Source organism: Diceros bicornis, chromosome 21 (assembly GCF_020826845.1).
Source record: "Diceros bicornis minor isolate mBicDic1 chromosome 21, mDicBic1.mat.cur, whole genome shotgun sequence".
NCBI classification, from domain to species: Eukaryota; Metazoa; Chordata; class Mammalia; order Perissodactyla; family Rhinocerotidae; genus Diceros; species Diceros bicornis.
Genome location: NC_080760.1, coordinates 21,490,408 through 21,509,487, shown reverse-complemented (window position 1 = coordinate 21,509,487; position 19,080 = coordinate 21,490,408). Strand labels below are relative to the sequence as shown.

General features: G+C 41.5%; 1 protein-coding gene across 1 annotated transcript; it reads right to left on the bottom strand.

Moving 5' to 3' along the window:
• Window positions 1–7,202: 7,202 nt before the first annotated feature.
• On the bottom strand, window positions 7,203–18,049 carry CTHRC1 (collagen triple helix repeat containing 1). The gene is made up of 4 exons (XM_058564446.1): window positions 17,800–18,049; window positions 13,669–13,890; window positions 11,432–11,648; window positions 7,203–7,360 (listed from the first exon to the last, which is right to left on the bottom strand). The coding sequence occupies exons 1-4, from the start codon at window positions 17,950–17,952 to the stop codon at window positions 7,218–7,220; spliced, it is 735 nt and encodes a 244-aa protein (XP_058420429.1). The 5' UTR covers window positions 17,953–18,049; the 3' UTR covers window positions 7,203–7,217.
• Between the last annotated feature and the right edge of the window lie 1,031 nt (window positions 18,050–19,080).

Below are 19,080 nucleotides of genomic sequence, written 5' to 3'. Positions count from 1 at the left end.
TTGTGAAAAGAAGGCTGTTACGTTTCAATATGTGCTTTTGTGGTCTGGCGATTTTAGAAAGTTGTTTTTTAAAACCACACTAAAAAAGGGATATCAACTAAAAAGTATGTTTGAGTTCATGTTTTATCAGAGGGAGGATTTTCTTTTGAATGTGGACCCTTTACTGAATTTAAAATCCTCCAGATAAAGTGTGTAATACCACTTTCATTGCAGGGTCTCTTTAGTGATTATAAAATTACTTGCAGAAATAAAATACTGTGAAATGATTTATTTAACCTTTATGTCTGTTTTCTAAAAAAAGTGTTAGGTAACATGCAGAAAATATGTGAAGTTTTGGGTTACTTAAGGTCTTAAATTTCTTTCTGAGTAAATAGAAAATAGAGTCTGGAAGTATCTCTAATGAATACCAGTTATTGGCTGCCTGGCATCTTTTTCTCTTCCTTCTTGGAGTAATAGCTTGAATTTCTTTTCAGAACGTACCCCTCCCTCCATTCTTACCTTTGTGATTTAAATGGAATGTGCCTCACCTGCCCCAGAGGAAGGCCCTAATTAGCAGAGCCAATCTGACTGTGCCATCTCTGTTCATAGTGAGTGGTTTGGAATTGGCACAGTTACCTAAGCTGGTCCAGTCAGAATGACTCTTAAAGACATTTTTTTCTGAGTGTACTGACATAGATTCTCTCTTTGCTGTTTCATGAATGAAGACTCATATAATTCTCAGAGCTCCTCAAAGCCAATTTAGGATCATGTATTGAGGGGAGTGTGTGTGTCCAAAATGGAGTCAACACCAAGGAAATGACAATAAAAATTTGAAAGAAAGAAACTGGGTCCTAAATCTTATTATATGAGATTCTGGATCAATTCTCACCCCTAGCAACATGTACCTCTGTAGTTTTCAATTGAGTGAACGGATAAATTTCCTCTATTTTTTAAGCCATTCTCAATTGGGTTTTTCTATTACTTGCTGCGACCGAAAGCTTCTTAGCTGACACAGAATCTGTATAGACCCTAAAGTCTATATATCACTTTCCCATCAGCTGTCATGATGTTGGTGAACTCTCGTTTCTATGGATATTGCTGTCGCCTTTATGAAAAGTGAGCACTTTGGGACCTTTACATGTGTCGTATAGGTTCTTTAAAATGTTTTTAGTTTTACAGAAAAACAGTAAGTTATTTAGTGTTTGTAAAAATTAGAGATTATTCAACTGACGGAAAAGCATAAAAGAAGGTTCACCAGTAAACTTAGAAAAATAACTAAAATCTGCTTATGTAGAAGGCCCACTGTACAAAAATTGGATGATTTGAAAGTTGTCCCTAGTATATTTTCTGACATCAAATATTACAGGATTGTGTGTTTATATTAAATTTCAGTATATATTAATTATGACATTAGGCTTATTCTACTCAAGACTAGAAAGTGATGAAACCAGTTAACACTCAACATGTCAAAAGGCAACAAGCTGCTTTTGTTAACAATTCACATTAGCCTCTTTCCCACCCAGTTTCTAAACTAATTCAGAAATAGACAAAACAAGAGATAAGTGGAGCATGAAATATGATCTTTATTAATGATAAGGCTGAAATTAGAGAATGAGTCTTATATCGTGTAAAAGTGGGCTTCCTTATACTAAGCCCCAGAATCATTCAGACACACCCATCCAGCCACAGACAACACTAGACCCAGACTACTTTACAGCCTGCCCTTGTAAAACTCGTGGCAAGGAAGAATGGGGCAGAATGCACACTTTCTGTGAGCAGCTTATTCCCAAAGAGAGATGAGAGAAAGTGCTACTCATGCTCACTTCCTTGTCACAAACTCATCAATCAAGTAATCACGCTTCTGTCAATCTAGGTCCAACCGGGAGACAGAACACACAGAAATTTAGCCAGGAGAAGCTTAAAGAATTGTTCAGCTAGGATAGAGTAATGTAAATATGTTAAGAGAATTCTAAACGGAACCCTAGGGCTGAGGGAGAGTATCCAAGGAAGGACGAGCTTGAAAGAGGATCCCCTCTGGCATTCAGACTTCATTGGAGAGGGTGTGGTTGCAGAACACTAGGTGGTGAGAAAGTGCTGGTTTGCCTGGGCCAGAGCTGGTTTAGAATCATGTGATAAACAGGAAATGATCCTCTGGCACACAGGCAAGCCCAGGCTGGTGAACAGGTTGCCAAGGGAGTTAAGACGTTTCTGCAGGTGCAAAGCCAGGAGCAGACCTTGTCCACACTGGAAAGGCCTCAGGAATAACCCTCTAGAGGGAAGGCAAGCTGAGACGGCTGGGTGGGCATGCTGGGGAATCCAGGGCACTGTTACAAGCAGGAGGCCAGGAGCATGTGGTGTCCCTCTCAAGAAGACTGCAGTAAGGTGATCCCAGGCCACCTGGGCTGGGGCTGTGAGGTTGCTGACAGACTGTGCATTCTGGGTATGCAACTGGAGCAAAGCACTGCCAGGTGTCCACACACACACAAACACACACACACCACCGACACATCATGCAGCAGGAGCAAGAGAAAGCAAATTTCAGTACACCAAAACCAGGAAGAGAAGCTTCTTTCCTCCTGCAGTGTCTCTCCAGTATCCTCTACTTAATATGCTCATTCAAAAGGAGAAATGCTTCGAGTCCAGTGCATTATCACAGAGCAGGTACTGAAGGATGAATTTGGAGTTGAGGGTCAATAAATTGATAAGTGGCTCAGTCGACCCCTTTGACTACTAAGCTTCCGTATGCACCCTTCTACAACATTTGAATTCCTGCATAACAACAAAGCAATTAAGTCGATATTTTAGCCTAGCAAGATGCAGCTATCCTTCTGATAAGTGAAGTTCTTGCCCTTCTTACAAGTGAAAAGACACAAAGCCCCAACAGTCATTTTAACCCATTGCTGGCTGTATTAATTACTCCTTACATTCAGTCATGGTCCCACTGAATATTCTGTTAACTAAAGACTATATTGTAAAGTTGACCTCCACCAGCTTCTATATAAAATAAAAATGGGAAGACGAGGATGGAAGAAAAGGGTTAGCATATATAAATAAATGCATGCATATAACGGAGAAAATATGCAAAGCTACCACAGTCCTGGTTTCTGTCATTTGTCACGATTATGGTTGATATCTGTGGCTTCCACCTTCACTTACCTATTCCATATTTTCCTTGCCCACAGCCAGAACCCACAGCTCTGGGTTCTTTACCTGGTGGAATGATCCAAACCTTTCTTCCCGAAGCATTTGAATCCTCAATCATCCTGCCTTTTTCTGGTTCTTGTAGTTTTCCATCAACCTTTACTGTTGCCTTGAAAGTACTAAGAGGAACCTCAGAAAATCTCCTGGGTTCCAGACATGGTCCTCCTTGCTTCCACTGTAGCAGCAACCAATTTCCCTTGGTAACTGGGATCAATCACTATAGCCAATAGATTAACCTTCTGTTTTTCACCTGTTGGGTCAGTGGTATAAAGAGTGCAAAATGGCAAGGTGGCAGTCTGTGGTAGGCAGAATTCTAAGATGGACCCCATGATTCCTGTCCCCTGGGGTACACACCCTGTATAATTTCCCCCTGAGCATTGTTAGGACCTGTAAATATAACTGGATATCACCTTCATGATTATGTTATATGGCAAAAGGAATTTTGCAAGTGTAATTAGAGTCCCTAATCAGTTGACTATAATCCACAGGGAGGTTATCCTGGGTAGATCCAACCTACCTAATCAGGCAAGTCTTTTAAAAGCAGAAGAGTTCTCTTGCTGGTCTGGGAGAAAAACAGCCATGTTGTAAGAGGAGAGGCCATGTGGCAAGGACCTGAGAGCAACCTCTAGGATCTGAGAGCAGTCCTCAGCTGATGGCAAGAAAACAGACTTGAATAGTACAGCTGCAAGGAATTGAATTCTGCTAACAGCCACATGAAGTGAGGAGAGGATCCTGAGCCTCAGATGAGATCACAGTCCCAGTCAACGCTTTGATTTCAGCCTGGTGATACCCTGAGCAGAGGATTCAGCTAACCTGTACCTAGACCCTTGACTCACAGAAACCATGAGATAAATAAATTTGTGTTGTTTTAAGCCACTGGATTTGTGGTAATTTGATATGCAGCCAATAGGAAAATAATACACAATCTCATCTTCCATTTCAGTGGAGCCATTGTTGTGTCTCCTGTTGGAAGCATTCCCCTCTTGGATACTACGATCTCCAAATCAGTAGAGCTCAAAGTTGCCAGGACACGAAGCAAAAAATCTGCAAGTGGGTTATAGGTTTAATAGTGAGAGAAGCCACTCCCATTTCTACCGCTTGTATTCTGGCTATAGAAGAGCTAACACCATATAATGCTTTCTCACCCAAAGCATATACTGCCCTCTGTAAGACAGAACCCCATTCTTTCAGGATGTTATGTATCAACTAGTACCATAATGAGTCCTTAATAAGCAATTTCACCTTTCTTTTAGCCCTGCCACTTCCAGGTAATGGGGGTATGTGGTAAGACCAGTTAATTCCATGGAGTGAGCTCCATTGCTGCACTTCTTTGCTGTGAAATGAAGTTTCTTGATCAAAAGCAATGCTGTGAATGCCACGACCATGGATAAGGCATTCTGAGTCCATGGATGGTAATGCTGGCAGAAGCGTTACAGGCAGGGAAGGCAAATCTGTATTCAGAATATATGTCTGTTTCCATGAGAACAAATCTCTGCTCCTCCATGATAGAAGAGGTCTAATATGGCTGGCTTGTCCTTCCAGGGAATGGTGCCATATTAGGGACTCAATGTTGGTCTCTACTTGGCAGTAGTGCTAGCCAGGCCAGCCTTAGTAAGGGAAATTCCACGTTGTTGAATCCATACATAACCTCCCTCCTTGCCACTGTGGCCTCTTTGTTCATGGGTCCATAGAACTAGCACTGGAGTGGCTGGGGAAAGAAGCTGACTGACATCCACAGCATGGTATTTTGTCCACTTCATTATTGAGAGCCTCCTCTGCAGTGGATGCCCTTTGGTAGGTATTCACGTGGGACACAAATATCTTCACAGTCTGCGCCAACGCAAAGAGGTCTTAGCTAATGTTCTTGTGCCCACCTAAAATTTCCTTAATCCCAGTGCCCATTTATCAAAATTTTTACCCATGGTTAACTTCAACCTATCTGCAACATTATTTCATCTAGCGCCCCACTCACCCACTTTTCCTTTCCAGATCATTTTGAAGCAAATTCCAGATATCATATCACTTTATCTTAAATATTTCAGTATCTCTAAAAGATAAGCAGTATTTAAAAATAACCATAATACCATTATCATACCTAAAAAATATGTAATCATTTAATATCAAATATCCAGTCCATGTTCAAATGTCCTCAACTATCTCAAGCACCCAAATAGAGTCCAAACATTGAAATGGGTTGATATGATACTACATCTTTTAATCCATATGTTTTTTTCTCTCTTTCTCTTTTCTTGCAATTTATTTGTTGAAGAAACTAAGTTGTCTTTCAAATTTCCCATAGGCTGGATTTGCTGATTATAACCCTTTATGTCAATTAACATGTTCTTCTATCCCCTGTATTTCCTTAAATTTCATGGTTATATCTGGAGGCTAAATCAGATCCAAGTTTGATTGTTTCTTGGCAAAACTTCTTGAGTAGTGTTATGTACTTTCATTTGGAGGCACATAGTCTGGTCTGTCTTTTTGGAATGTTATCAGCCATTGACGATCACTGCTAGATTTCTTAATTTATGAGGGTTTGGAAAAGGGTGATATTCTATCACTCTTTCTTCATTTGTTATCTATACTAATATACGACATTACTATAAAATACAGACACACATATACACACACACTCTTCTACAAAGAGAAATTTCCATTCATCAACAATTTGGTTACCCAGAAATATAGTTCATATAGAGAAAGCAGAATAAATGCTTGGTTTTTTCTATTTACCAGCTTTTAAAGTAATAATTTGCTGGCATCCTCTAAGTTGACCAATGAATTTTATTTTAATATCATTATGAACTCATACATTTAAATATATTGGATGTGTTTCAGACCATTCCAGTTATTATCTTTATTGGTGCTTAAATCGCATCATCTTTGCCAGTGGAAACCAATTCAAGTTGGCTCTTGGATCCTTTTGAGTTGTCTTTCATAGTTGCCTTCTTTTCTAGTACGCCAAGGTGTTGCAGGCTCATATTGTACGTGTCCTGCCCCAGAGCTGAGATCACCCATTTCTTCAAAGAGCCTTAGTTCCTTTTAGTAGGAAATGGTATGTAGAGATCATAATATGGGCATTACTAGGTCAGTCATTGTTTCTAGGCCTTCTCAGTACACAGAGCTAGAAGATTATGTTGTTATTGTTTCATAGCTTTATTTAAGATAAAGTACTTTATGAGTTCATACTGATATTTCCAATTCAAGCCCAGGATTTACTTTAATAGTCTTATATCTGTACTTCCTTCATCATGAATTCTTTCTGATCACTTCAGCCAGGAGTGATAGATCTTCCTTTGAATTATACCACCCCCTTCAATAACTTTTATGGCAATCAACATATTAATCCTTATTGTTATTTTTGTATGTATCTTAGCCTCCTTATCAAATGCAATTTGATGGACCAGAGTCCATGCCTTTTTACTCTCTGTTAAATAAAGATAAAATTCCTAAAGTGCTAGTGTATTTACTGACACATAATTACCCCTTTCTCTTTGTATCCCTCAAAATATGGAACAGTACTATACATGTACTAAAATTTAATGATTGTTAAATGGATAAATACAAAATTAGGTTTGTACTCAACTTTTCAGATATAAAGTACTAGAAGCTGTAATTTTAGTGGCAACTAGGTTAAAGATATTAAAGTTGTTTGAAATAAGTTTTATTTCACAGATATAAAACAATTCTGAACATTTACAACTTGTACAAAGACTGGTAGCTTTTATATTTTAAAAATTGCTATACTAAGAGAATAGGAAAAATTTAAAGACCACAATGACATTCCAAATTATAGGTTCAGGGAATGGGAATATGAAGAAAGTATTCTAATCAACTACAAAATCCTGAAACCATTTTTGATTGAAGGAAAATGAATAATACTGGATTTAAATACAGTGTGGAATCACACTTTGGTATGTAAACACGTTAGTTTTGTTTTTCTTTCAGATGTATACACAAAAATTATATAAAGTGTCACTAAAATGAACCATTCAAAGGTATAATAAAAAAGAGGTAGGGAATGAAAATTAAAGAATTTATTTTGGTAGTTCTTCAATAATGATTCGAGACACTGAATTCCATCCAGTAGAGGCGTCTCCTTTTGGGTAATCTGAACAAGTACCAACCCAGATAGCAATATCCACTAATCCGGCCCCGATTCCTTCACAAAGTCCTTCCACTGCAAAACAAAGATGAAAGTTACATCTCTCTTGAGAACAAAGAGCAAAAACTTTTAGCTAAATTTTATTACTTTAGCAAGCTAGATTATAAATCTATTTAATGTACAGTGATTTAAAAATCCTAATACTTGATCAGGGTTTCATAAAGATAAGTTCTCTTTTTCTGAGTTAGTACATAAATATTTTTTAAAGATGTATAGACAGTCCTCATCTTACAATGGTTTGACTTACAATTTGTTGACTTTGCAATGGTGGGAAAGCGATACACACTCAGTAGAAACCATACTTCGAATTTTGATCTTTTCCCGGGCTAGTGATATGCTGTAGATGCTCTCTTGTGATGCTGGGCTCCCAGTAAGCCACGCAATCATGAGGGTAAACACCGATACACTTACAACCACTCTGTACCCATATAATCATTCTGTTTTTCACTTTCAGTACAGTATTCAATAAATTACATGAGATATTCAACACTTTATTATAAAATAGGCTTTGCGTTAGATGATTTTGCCCAACTGTAGGCTATGTAAGTGTTCTGAGCACACTGAAGGTAGGCTAGGCTAAGCTATGATGTTCAGTAGGTGAGATGTGTTAAATGCATTTTTGACTTAGGATATTTTCAATTTATCAGGTTTATCAGGACGTAACCCCATCGGAAACTGAGGAAGATCTGTATAAATATCCATTCTATGATATAAGCTTAACAGGCGGTTTTCTTAAAGGTTTCAACCATAAAACCAGAATTCATTTAGTTACAGAAATAACCTAAAACAAAAAGCAATTTATTTGACTAAACAAAGGAAGCCTATACTTTTAGAAGCCAAGACTTTGATTTGATATGTAAGTCTTTTTTTAAAGAAAGCCCTTTCCAACACTTACCTGTACATTTGATGGTATTCAAGTAGAAGAAAGGACTTTTATAATATTAAAAGAAATTCTAGCACAATCATTATGCCAGTCCTTCAATCTGGGAATCCCATTTTACACAGAATTTCATCACAGTGAGAAAACAAAAATCCTGCTTTTCCTCCGTGTTCTTATGCTTTATAAATATATACCTTTTCTCAGGTCCTCTGGACTTTCACATTCTAATACACAACTTGCTGTCCATCTTACCAAGGTTCTTGTTCTACATTAAAAAAAAATTCCCCCATTGGTCATTTTAACAGGCGAAAAGATACAGCCCTTTTGATGTATAAGGGAGAAAAGGAACCACAGGTTGGCCGATTCTTTAAGAAAATGAGTGCTGACATATAAGTCGTGTAGGGATGACCTCATGTGACTGGTTGGGTTTCCTATTTGGCTGAGGGTAGCGCATTCCAGCAGAGCCTCGGGGACGCAGGCCTGAAGCAGTCGGCTTCCATTAGCTGTCGCATCAGTGACTCTAAGGCAAGTCTCTCAGAATTCAGGGACCTAGCTCTGGTTCACGTCCCTTTCAAAGTTGGGAGAACTAAGCAGTGTGCCCATAATTCCATTTAATCTAGTATTCTCAGTACCACACCAGGTGAGCATGCCCAGAAATACTCATGTTTTCTGAGGTCTTGACATCCACAGCCTAGAAACTTGTTCACTTCACCCTGCAGGACGTCAGATAAGCTCAGGTCTAGCGTCAGCCTCACACGGAGAGAGTCCAATGGTCACTTCATGGTCTTTAACAAATGAAATGATGTCTTTTGAATGAATGAACATTTATGCTGCAATAAGGTAGTATTGCAGCTTATTAAGCACCTAAAATATGTTGGATTAGGGGTTCTCAATCTGTTTTCCTCCTAGACCCGGGTAACAGGATGACATTCAAATGTCTGTCAAACTCCCATGGGCACATCCGAGGCTTTAAGTCATCCTCTGATGTGCTAACTATAAGTGCATCCCCCTTCCTTTCCCTCAAGAAAGAGCATCAGTGTGTAAGGGAAAATGCTTTTATTATAGAGGTAACCTTCAATTCATCTTAATACAAAAACTGTTATGAATGACAAATTACTTCTGACATTCTACCCAACTGTTAAGTTTCAAAACCATGGTTGGGAAATGCTCTGTTGAATAATTTATAAAGTATATGCATGTATAGGTTACAGTTCCTGGGCTTTAGGGTTTCCGTTAGAGCAAGATATTAACACACACACCATAAAGATAATTTAATAGAAAGTAAGTTGCTTATATCAACTACGATCTAAACATATCACTTCCTAATCACATTTTATATTTTATACCTAGATTTTTCTTATTTTAGAGACAAGACTGCTTCTCAGATGGAAAGCACATCTTCCTTTCCAGGACATGTATCTGAGGACTTAGTGAAAAGGCTATTTAGTTTGATCAAAGAGAGGGCTGGGGAGATAAGAGAGCATGGCTCTGATCTCTGCTCTCCTGAGCACTGATTCCACTGTCCTGGGTGAAACACTTTATTTCCTTGGGCCTCTCTATGTGCAAAGAGAGGGGGTTAAAATATCCTCTTTATATCTCGAGGATATTGTGGGGATTTGAGGAAGAAAGTGGAAATGATGCCCTCGATTTCTTAGGGATAAATGTGCTATATTAGTTTTCAGGTTCAGTATCTGACTTGGACCCCCCAAAGAATGCTGAAATATAATTCCCTCTGGTTAACAGTAGGGGAGATCTCTTCTCTTCCCTCTGCCATTTATTTATTTATTTATTTATTTACTGTGATTAAGATCAGCCCTGAGCTAACATCTGCCAATCCTCCTCTTTTTCTGCTGAGGAAGACTGGCCCTGGGCTAACATCCCTGCCCATCTTCCTCCACTTTATATGGGATGCCGCCACAGCATGGCTTGACAAGCGGTGCGTCGCTGCACGCCCAGGATCCGAACCTGCAAACCCCGGGCCACCAAAGCGGAGTGAGTGAACTTAACCGCTACGCCACCAGGTGGGCCCCTCCCTCTGCCCATTTTTAAGTACAAGATTAGTGAAAAATCCCTTCAAGAAATCAGGGAAATGAAGCCAGTGATTCTCCCAGCATGTGCTGCCACGTGTGTCACCCCCACAGCAACTCAAGAAACCAAAATGGCTGGCAGCCAAATATTGATAGTGGTGTCTCTGGGTTATAACACTCATAGGTAGTTTTTTTCCCCTTCTACTTTTTGGTATCTTCTAAACTTTCTTAAATGAACCTTAAAACAGAACAAAACAAACCAATATTTCTTTTTCTTACAGCTTAAGTGACCACTGGTTTAACTGAACGTCTTTTCTCTCATACTAGGAAGAAACAAACACAGGATGCAGGAACAATATAGAAATTTTCTCTTTTACAAATCCAGCAGACTGTATCTACCCTTTTTTTTTTTTTTTTTTTTTTTTGTGAGGAGATCAGCCCCGAGCTAACATCCGCCAATTCTCCTCTTTTTTTGCTGAGGAAGACGGCCCTGGGCTAACATCTGTGCCTATCTTCCTCCACTTTATATGGGACGCCGCCACAGCATGGCTTACCAAGCAGTGCGTCGGTGCACGCCCGGGATCCGGGCCAGCAAACCCCGGGCAGCCGCAGCGGAGCGCGCGCACTTAACCGCTTGCGCCACCGGGCCGGCCCCTGTATCTACCCTTTTAAATGACAAGGCAGAGAAAACAGCCTCCTTATCAATCTAAGATAGTGGTTCTCAACCCTGGCTGAACATTAGATTTTGGAAGTCCCAGTGTCTAGGCTGCCCCCCAGACCCCCTAAGTCAGACTCCCTGGAGGGGTGGTACCTAGGCACGGGGATGTTTTAAAGTTCCCCAGATGAGCCCAATGTGTAGGCAAGGTTGAAAACCACTGCTCTATGGCATTATTGGCTGTTTTGCCATTTCCTCTAACTCGGTTATTTTCAACCTTGGGGATCTTTTAAAAAATACAAATGCTGGGGTCTTACCCCCTGAGTTTCTGATTCAGTTAGTCAGAGATGGGATCCAGACATCTACTTTTTTTTTTAAAGATCCATTGGAAATTCTGAAGTGCAACCAGGATGGAGAATTATGGACAGAAAACTTGCTATGACCTGACATGATAGTGGATGCAAAACTAATCTTTGGTCTCTACAGACATGAGGCACATTCTGCAATGTCACTATTCTACGTACCAGAAGAAGTGCGATGAATATTAATTGTCGAATTCATTTCGGGGCTTCCTTGATCCAAATAAATTATGGCTTCAATGGGAAGAGGTCCTGAACACTCAGCTCCATTGAACGTGAAATACCAACGCTGACAGCAGGCGTTTCTGCATTTTAACCGCAGTGAGCCACTGAACAAAACTCGCAGAGCACTGTTCGAACGCATCTTTGTAAATGTACACTCCTATCACAACACAGAAACAGGGTTTAATCAGCATTTTCAATTTTAATTAAAAAGATGCTTTCAAATTGTATTGTGATTTTTATTTAACTATCCTTTTCCCCCAAACTGCAATTAAAAAGCTTAACTTTTATAGAGGGAGGGAGATTCTCTGCAAGGTAGATAAGAGACTCTGATATTAGGAACACTACGAAAATCAAATTATGGCATTCTTAGAATTATTCACCCCATTGAATGTATCTTTCAGTTTTACCAAAAACAGCCAGTTTTCAGTATTTTAGACCAAACCAATCTATATATTTACTTCTTTATCCATTCCAAAAATATTTCCTGAGCCCTATGTGCTGGATGCTACAGATACAGCAGTAAACAAAACAGAATCCCTGCCCCGTGAAACTTACAACCTAGACTAGCACTGTGCATATACATTTACTCTTGACCTGTTTCTTTTTGAGCAATAGCAAATAGTATACCTGTATGACACAATGATAAGGCCCAGGGTTTTTTTCTCTAATTGGTCTGAAAAATTTGTCTGTCTATTGGCTCATGGTCCCACTATCTTTTATTTGCATAAGACTCCCAAATCCATTCTGACCACTGCTAAAAGGAACATATTAATAATTCAGAGTCCACAGAGCTAGCTTTAGAGAACTCAGCAACTTTTGACGAACTATAAAAAAGCAACTAGTGTCAATGTCAGATGTTTAAGAAGGAGGCAACAGTTTAATAAAATGCTTTCTAAGAAATCACATATGAAAATAAAAATGGTCAGAGTCACCAAAACTATGGAAGCTATATGGAAATTCTATCACACAGAAATCAAACCAAGACAGTCTCAAATATTTTAATGGATAATAGAGCAGACATTAAAGAGCTGAGATGAGGCGCAGGGATAATACACAAATTGCATCTTAAAACCTTAGCGTTTTATAAAAATAAAATCCCTTCTATTTGCCTGGTGGTAGTAGTGGTTAATATTAAGTAACAATTTATTGCGGATATGGAACCACGTAGAGAGTCGGTCAAGAAAAGAACAAAGAGGCTTAGAAATAGCACAAACCTCTTCAACTCGATGCCATCCCAGTTGACTTGCCAGTTACTTTTGAAGCAAACATTACTCAAAATGACTGACTCATTAATCAAAATGCATTGCCAGACAGGTCATTTTAAATAATTTTCCCCCCTAAATGTTGCAGAATAATTTTAAATGGTCACTGTAGTACATTTCTGGTCCATTCCACTTCTCTTAAGCTTAGCAGTTTTAAGCTGGGACTGCAACCCAGAATAAGGACAAATACCAATGGACTTCCCACTTCTAGATAATTGCTATCATATGGTAATTTCTTGGAAATTTCTTCCCACCTCTATGTCTGGAGCCACAGCAGAATTTCTTAGACTAATTTAGATTTAAATTCACTGTAGAACAAGATTGGAATGTTGTTTACTGTCCAACACAGGCATCTATGCTCTCCCTTTCTGTTTGCATTTTTTAAAAAATAGTAAGCTGGGGCTGGCCCAGTGGTGTAGTGATTAAGTTCGTGTGCTCCGCTTTGACAGCCCGGGGTTCACAGGTTCGGATCCCAGGTGCAGACCTACACACCGCTTGTCAAGCCATGCTGTGGCGGCGTCCCACATATAAAGTAGAGGAAGATGGGCACGGATGTTAGCCCAGGGCCAATATTCCTCAGCAAAAAGAGGAGGATTGGCAACAGATGTTAGCTCAGGGCTAATCTTCCTCACCAAAAACACCCAAAAAACAAAAAACAGTAAGTTATTTTAGGTATTATCAAGGTTAAAACAATACAGTAATTTATTTGTCTTAGAAATACCTTTATAAAATTAACTCTGACATGTTATCAATTTTTTTCATTAATTTTAAGTTAAAAGTCACATGGTACCTACTCCTTAATTTTTAAAAAAGTCTTTTAGTAAAAATAAAATAAAATCTCACCAAAAATTAACACTCAACTATGCAAACCCTTAAGTTTTGCTTCAACTTTAAAATAATTCAGACTTCACTTACCGCAATTTTCCCAAGATCTATGCCATAATTCAGCGAACTCCACGAACACTGCTTGTAGTTAGGTGTCCAGGACTCCTCGAAGCTTTCCCTCAGGCATTCCCCCTTTTCTCCTTTGAATCCATCCCGACCTGGGATCCCAGGGGTACCAGGAATGCCATTGGCCCCAGGGCTCCCGTCTCGCCCAGGTACCCCTGCAGGCCCTTGTAAGCACATTCCATTATACTACAGCAAAAAAAGGAAAGGGGGGGGGGAGTCTCTCACCATTTAAGATTCAAAGACTCAATCTGATTAGAATTGCTTCTATTTTGAGCCTTTGGAGTCAAGAATCCCTTCATACCACTTGCCCATGTTCTAAATAAGTTATTATAGAGAATTGATTTTAAAGTTACTTCCAAAATATTGAGATTTCTTTCCTATTCTTTTTATTGCACAGACTTTACACACACACACATCAAAGAAGAAGACAAAATGTTTTCATTTGCCTGCTTTTTTCTACTGCCCATTAAAAGCAATTTTTACATAGCTTTATTCCAAGGCGGACATAATTTGATATGCTGCTTTTTTCTTCTAACCCTATATGTTGTAAAGGGACTTGGATTTCAGAACCATACTTTTAAAATTTTACGCAAACATTGCACTATTTTGGGATACTTAGGTTATTTCTATTTGTTCTATCAATATTAATGAAATGAAAATCATCCATATAGCTTTTTTCTTCTTTTGAATTATTTCCCTAAGATAAATTCCTATTTATCTGGGTTATAAAATTATCTTACACTGCCAGTATCTCTAAGTTGGATATGCACACCTCCTGCTTCTCCTCCCTGTTTTCATGTGGAGGAAGTGTCACTAGGGCAGCACTTCTGGCCTCCAGCCTCAGAGTAAATGACTTGGTTGCAGGTGACCAATGGTCTTCAATAGGGTGGCAGTACTCTACCAAATCTCTGAAGCGCTAGGATTCTCTTTGTTTTTCTTGGTTGGGGGGGGCGGCAATAGTATTATATAGAAGTTAAGAGCATGGATTCTAGAGCCAGATTCTCTGGATTTTAATCCTATGCTCCACCACTTATTAGCTATGTGAGATAGGGCAAGTTATTCAACATTTCAGTGCCTATTTCCTTATCTGTAAAACGGGGAAAATAATAAATATTCTTACCTTGTAGAGTTTGTATGAGATTTAAGTGAGATAATATATAAAACGTGCCTAGAACAGTGCCTGACGCACAGTAAGCACTGCATATGTCAGCCGTGGTTATTCTCATTACTCCCCCAAGACCATGTGAGGCAGTGACGCTAGGCAAGTATGTCCACTCCCTTGGGTGGACCGTACCAGGCTCCGGGCCTGGGGAAGAGAACATTAGCAAACCTGCCAGCTAACACATACGCCACGCACACCAATGTGGTTGGATCAGTGGTAAAGGTGAGATTTTGATCTCCATCTGTCTCATTCTTGTGTCTATCCCTGAATTGGTCCATGTATTAGGACCCTCCAAACCTCAAACCCAATCCACTTAAATTTTTACTTTAACATTCCTCTGTTTGGGTAAATTCTTCACTACTATCATTCTGTACAAATATACCGTCCAGTAAGAATAAAAAAACAAGATTCTTTATATATTAAAAGAACTTCAAAGCTTATCTTTTCATTTCTACATCTGGGAATAAACATGGGCATATTATAAAATCCAGTAATGACACTGTCTAGGAGGATCCTTATGTATTTAATTTTCTGCCAATCAATTTGCTTCTCACATCACCAATTTGATCTTTGTTTTGATAAATGATTTTTGTGACTTTGACTACTGCCATTTTCCTGATATGTAAGAAAAAAAGAGACACTGCCATTTATTTACTGCCAGAGAAATAATAATAAAAGTATTTAACAAAATTGCAAAAGTATTTGAAGACACGCTCAAGTATAAAATATTCTGAAATAGTTTGGTTTATTTTAGACAATTTTCATTTTAGTAATCTCATTCACTTTCACTAGCAGATGTATGCAATGCTCGGACATAGATTTCAAGTGGGAAGGGAGAAACAATAAGACTTCTTCTGGTATTGAGTTTTTTCACTATTTTTCCCCTCAGAGCAAGATGCTACACAAAGTTTTATTTTCCTATATATCAGTAGTTCTCAACCAGGGAAAATTTTGTCCCTGAAGGGACACTGGCAAATGTCTGGAGATATTTTTGGTTGTCACAACTTCAAAGGGAGATTGCTATTGGCATCCAGTGGGTAGAGGCCAGAGATGCTGCTAAATATCCTACAACGCATAGGGTGGTCCCCACAACAAAGAATTATATAGTCCAAAAACGTTATCACTGCCATGGTTGAGAATCTTTATTCAGCTTTTTATCTAAAAACTTCATTTCAGAGACCACATAATTTTACTGAATTCGGTTCCACAGGTATTACATCTGTCTTCTTTCACTTTAAAATGCTAACTCAGCATGCTTAGTACCAGGTAGGGGTTCAGTAAATGTCTGCGGAATGAACCCCTGTTTCTTTCACTGGCCACCAGGGGGCACAGCTTGCTGGAAGCTTGAAAGGAATGCTTTGAAAGATCCTGTACAAAGAAGTTGCTTTATAGAATGTGTCGAAACCTTTTTAATGATTATGTGGACCTTTTTTTCTCCAGCAAAACCAAATCCAATCTACAGGATGCACCTGAGCCTGGCTGCACAATAAGCTTTTCCAAGTTAGGCTGGCGTTGTGGGAAACCGCAGGTACTGTAAATCCTTGGAGGGAAATAAAAAAATTGCTAGCTTTATGGGGAAAAGGGATATTTTGTGTTATTATAATTACAAATTCATAAAATGCAAACTGCACATGAACCACACTCATTTGGTACAGTTTTTAACAATTTCGACACTTAAACTAGAAATGCAGTCCTGAACACACAGTCTGCTTTGTGGAGCAAAATTACACAGCGTGTCACCAAAAAGTGCAGTGTGAAAGTGCAGGAATTTTTTTCCAGAGCTTTTGAATCTGGTATAGAACTAGCTGCCAGGGAGCTTGGTTTATTAACCTAGTTTACAATGGCAGCTTAACAAATTCAAAACAGTTTTTATCAAAATATGCTCCCCTCTTTTTGGTCCTGCAATACTGGAAAACTATGTTTGTCTGCAAATAAGATTGGCTTAAGGACTGAAGAGTATTACGTGCCAAGGATCATGGTAGTTGTGAAAAGATCACTCTTGCCACAGGGCAGAGAACCGCTCTGCCTCCACTGGGGCTGTTGACGTCCAGAGGGAAAGAGCTGTAAGCAGACAGACCTCCCACAGATCAGCCCTGGCAGAAAGCACTTGGGCTATTGATTTGCTACCCCAGAAACTGCCTTCTCCCTTAGCTCAGCTGTGATGCTCCTACCTGGTGGCCACAGGCCGAAGACCCAGGGCATCTGGAAGGACTGACTGCCCACCTGTCTAAATAGAACAATGAAATGGGTCCCCGGATGGTTGGTACCCGGCCCCTTCATTTTCCATTTCCGGCCTTAAACCCTCTAAACCACTCCTGGCCCAGCTGTGGTCGTCCAACAAAGTAAATTGCAGCCCATACTCCCTAGGAAGATGACCCAACATGACTCACAGTCTTCAAGTTACAAAGAGTTGGACGGATGCTCTGTGAGGGCTGTTATTCTCTCTTACTGGCAGACGTGGCCACCAGCCCCAACAAAGGACACGTTGCAGGGCCCTGGCCCAGGCCCACCCAGGGGACCAGGGAGTCCAGGGTCTCCCAGGCAGCTCCCAGGCCCACGTTCTAACCTACACAAGCTCTTCATTCTACTCTCATTGTAGCCCTAATTCTTTCCATCCTCCCGGGGGGGGGGGGGCGGGGGGGCACAGAAGCCAGAAATTATTGGGCGACTCCCTGTAATTTGGGGCGTCCCACCCGACCCACGTCGCATCTCTGCTCCACGAGGTCCCTCTCATTTTGGCCTGCCCTGCGAGTTCCAGGACTCCACTACACGCATAGCCCAGGTCCTTCCTTACGCGTAGACTCAGACAAAGCGGGACACCCAGGCGCAGGCAAGACACAGGCACCCAGCTGCACAGACCGCCCCAACCCCCAACAGCTGGACCGACGCCCTGCCGGGGCGGCCCGCGGCTCTGTCCCCTCCACCGGACTCACCAGGTCCACCACCTCCCTCTGCCGGAGCAGCGCCTTTTGCTTCCCCTTGGGGGCCTCGGAGGCGCTCGACGGCGCCCGCAGCTGCAGCAGCAGGAGCAGCAGGAGGCCGAGGAGCCGCTGCGCGGAGGCGGCGGCGGGGCTCTGGGGGCGCATGGCGCGCGGCGGCCCCGGGACGCGCGGAGCAGGACAAGGAGGAGGAGACCGGGGCGCCGGGACGTGATCAGAGTCTGGGCCCGCCGCGCTCGGAGGCCGCCGCAGGCTGCATCAATGCGCCTTTCACCCGCGCGCCTCCCTCCCTCCCTCGCTCCCTCCCGCCCCCTGGACACCCGCAGTTTCCACCCGTAATAGGCCGGACCCCCCACCCCGAGCCCGACAAGGGGCGGGCCGAGAGGAGGGCCCGCCCTCTGCTGCGGCCTCCACTCAGCCCGCCCGGACCCTCGAGGGGCTGTGCAGACCGCGCGGAGAAGCCGCCTGCAGAGTCGGACCCGGTGGCCGGGGTCAGGGCGCCACAGGTGGAGGCTTCGAGGATGGGAGTGGAGACAGCACCGCCTAAAATGAACATTGTAGGGACCCGTGCCTTCACCTGGGTCCAGGAACCGCATTCAACCCTGGCACCGTGTCAATCTTGTCAAACCCTGGCACCGTCAGCAAGCTCTTTTTTGGGAGGTGACATTTTTTGAGGGGAGTGGGGAGGAACCATAGGTATCATCAGGTTCTCCCAGGAGCCCATGACCCAAACGATGAAGAACCCGTGTTTCATAACCAGTGCTAACACTAAGCTCCAGGAACCACGCAAAGTCTTTGACACATACCCTCCGTCCTCTCGCAGTGCTGTGGGTGTTGGTACCTCCTCTGCTTGGCCCCTTCACAGGCGAGGAAACTGAAGCCCAGGGAGGTTAAGCAACATTCAGTGGGAGAAGTTCACCTTTGAGTAAGCATTCTGGACCTCTGATTGATATTATCTTTCTCTAACCTCTTCTGTCCCTCCTTTCATCTGTCCTCCTTGGTCCGTTTTGGAAGAAAGCATCCTCAGGGACCAGGCCAGGCACCAGGTAAGGTCAGGTTGGAGCAGGAGCTTCTCTATACCCACTGGCTGGAATCAGGCAGGACAGAAGTCTTGCCACACCTGTAACAACGTGGAGGTTGCTGTCAGAATGGCAGTGCTGCTGAGGTCAAATTCAGCTCCGCAGGGTTCTCCTTAGAGAACCAGCCAGGTTCCAGGAAGTTATAGTGGGCCAACAGATGGATATTAAAGAGAAGAGCAGGTCAGGGCAGTTCTGA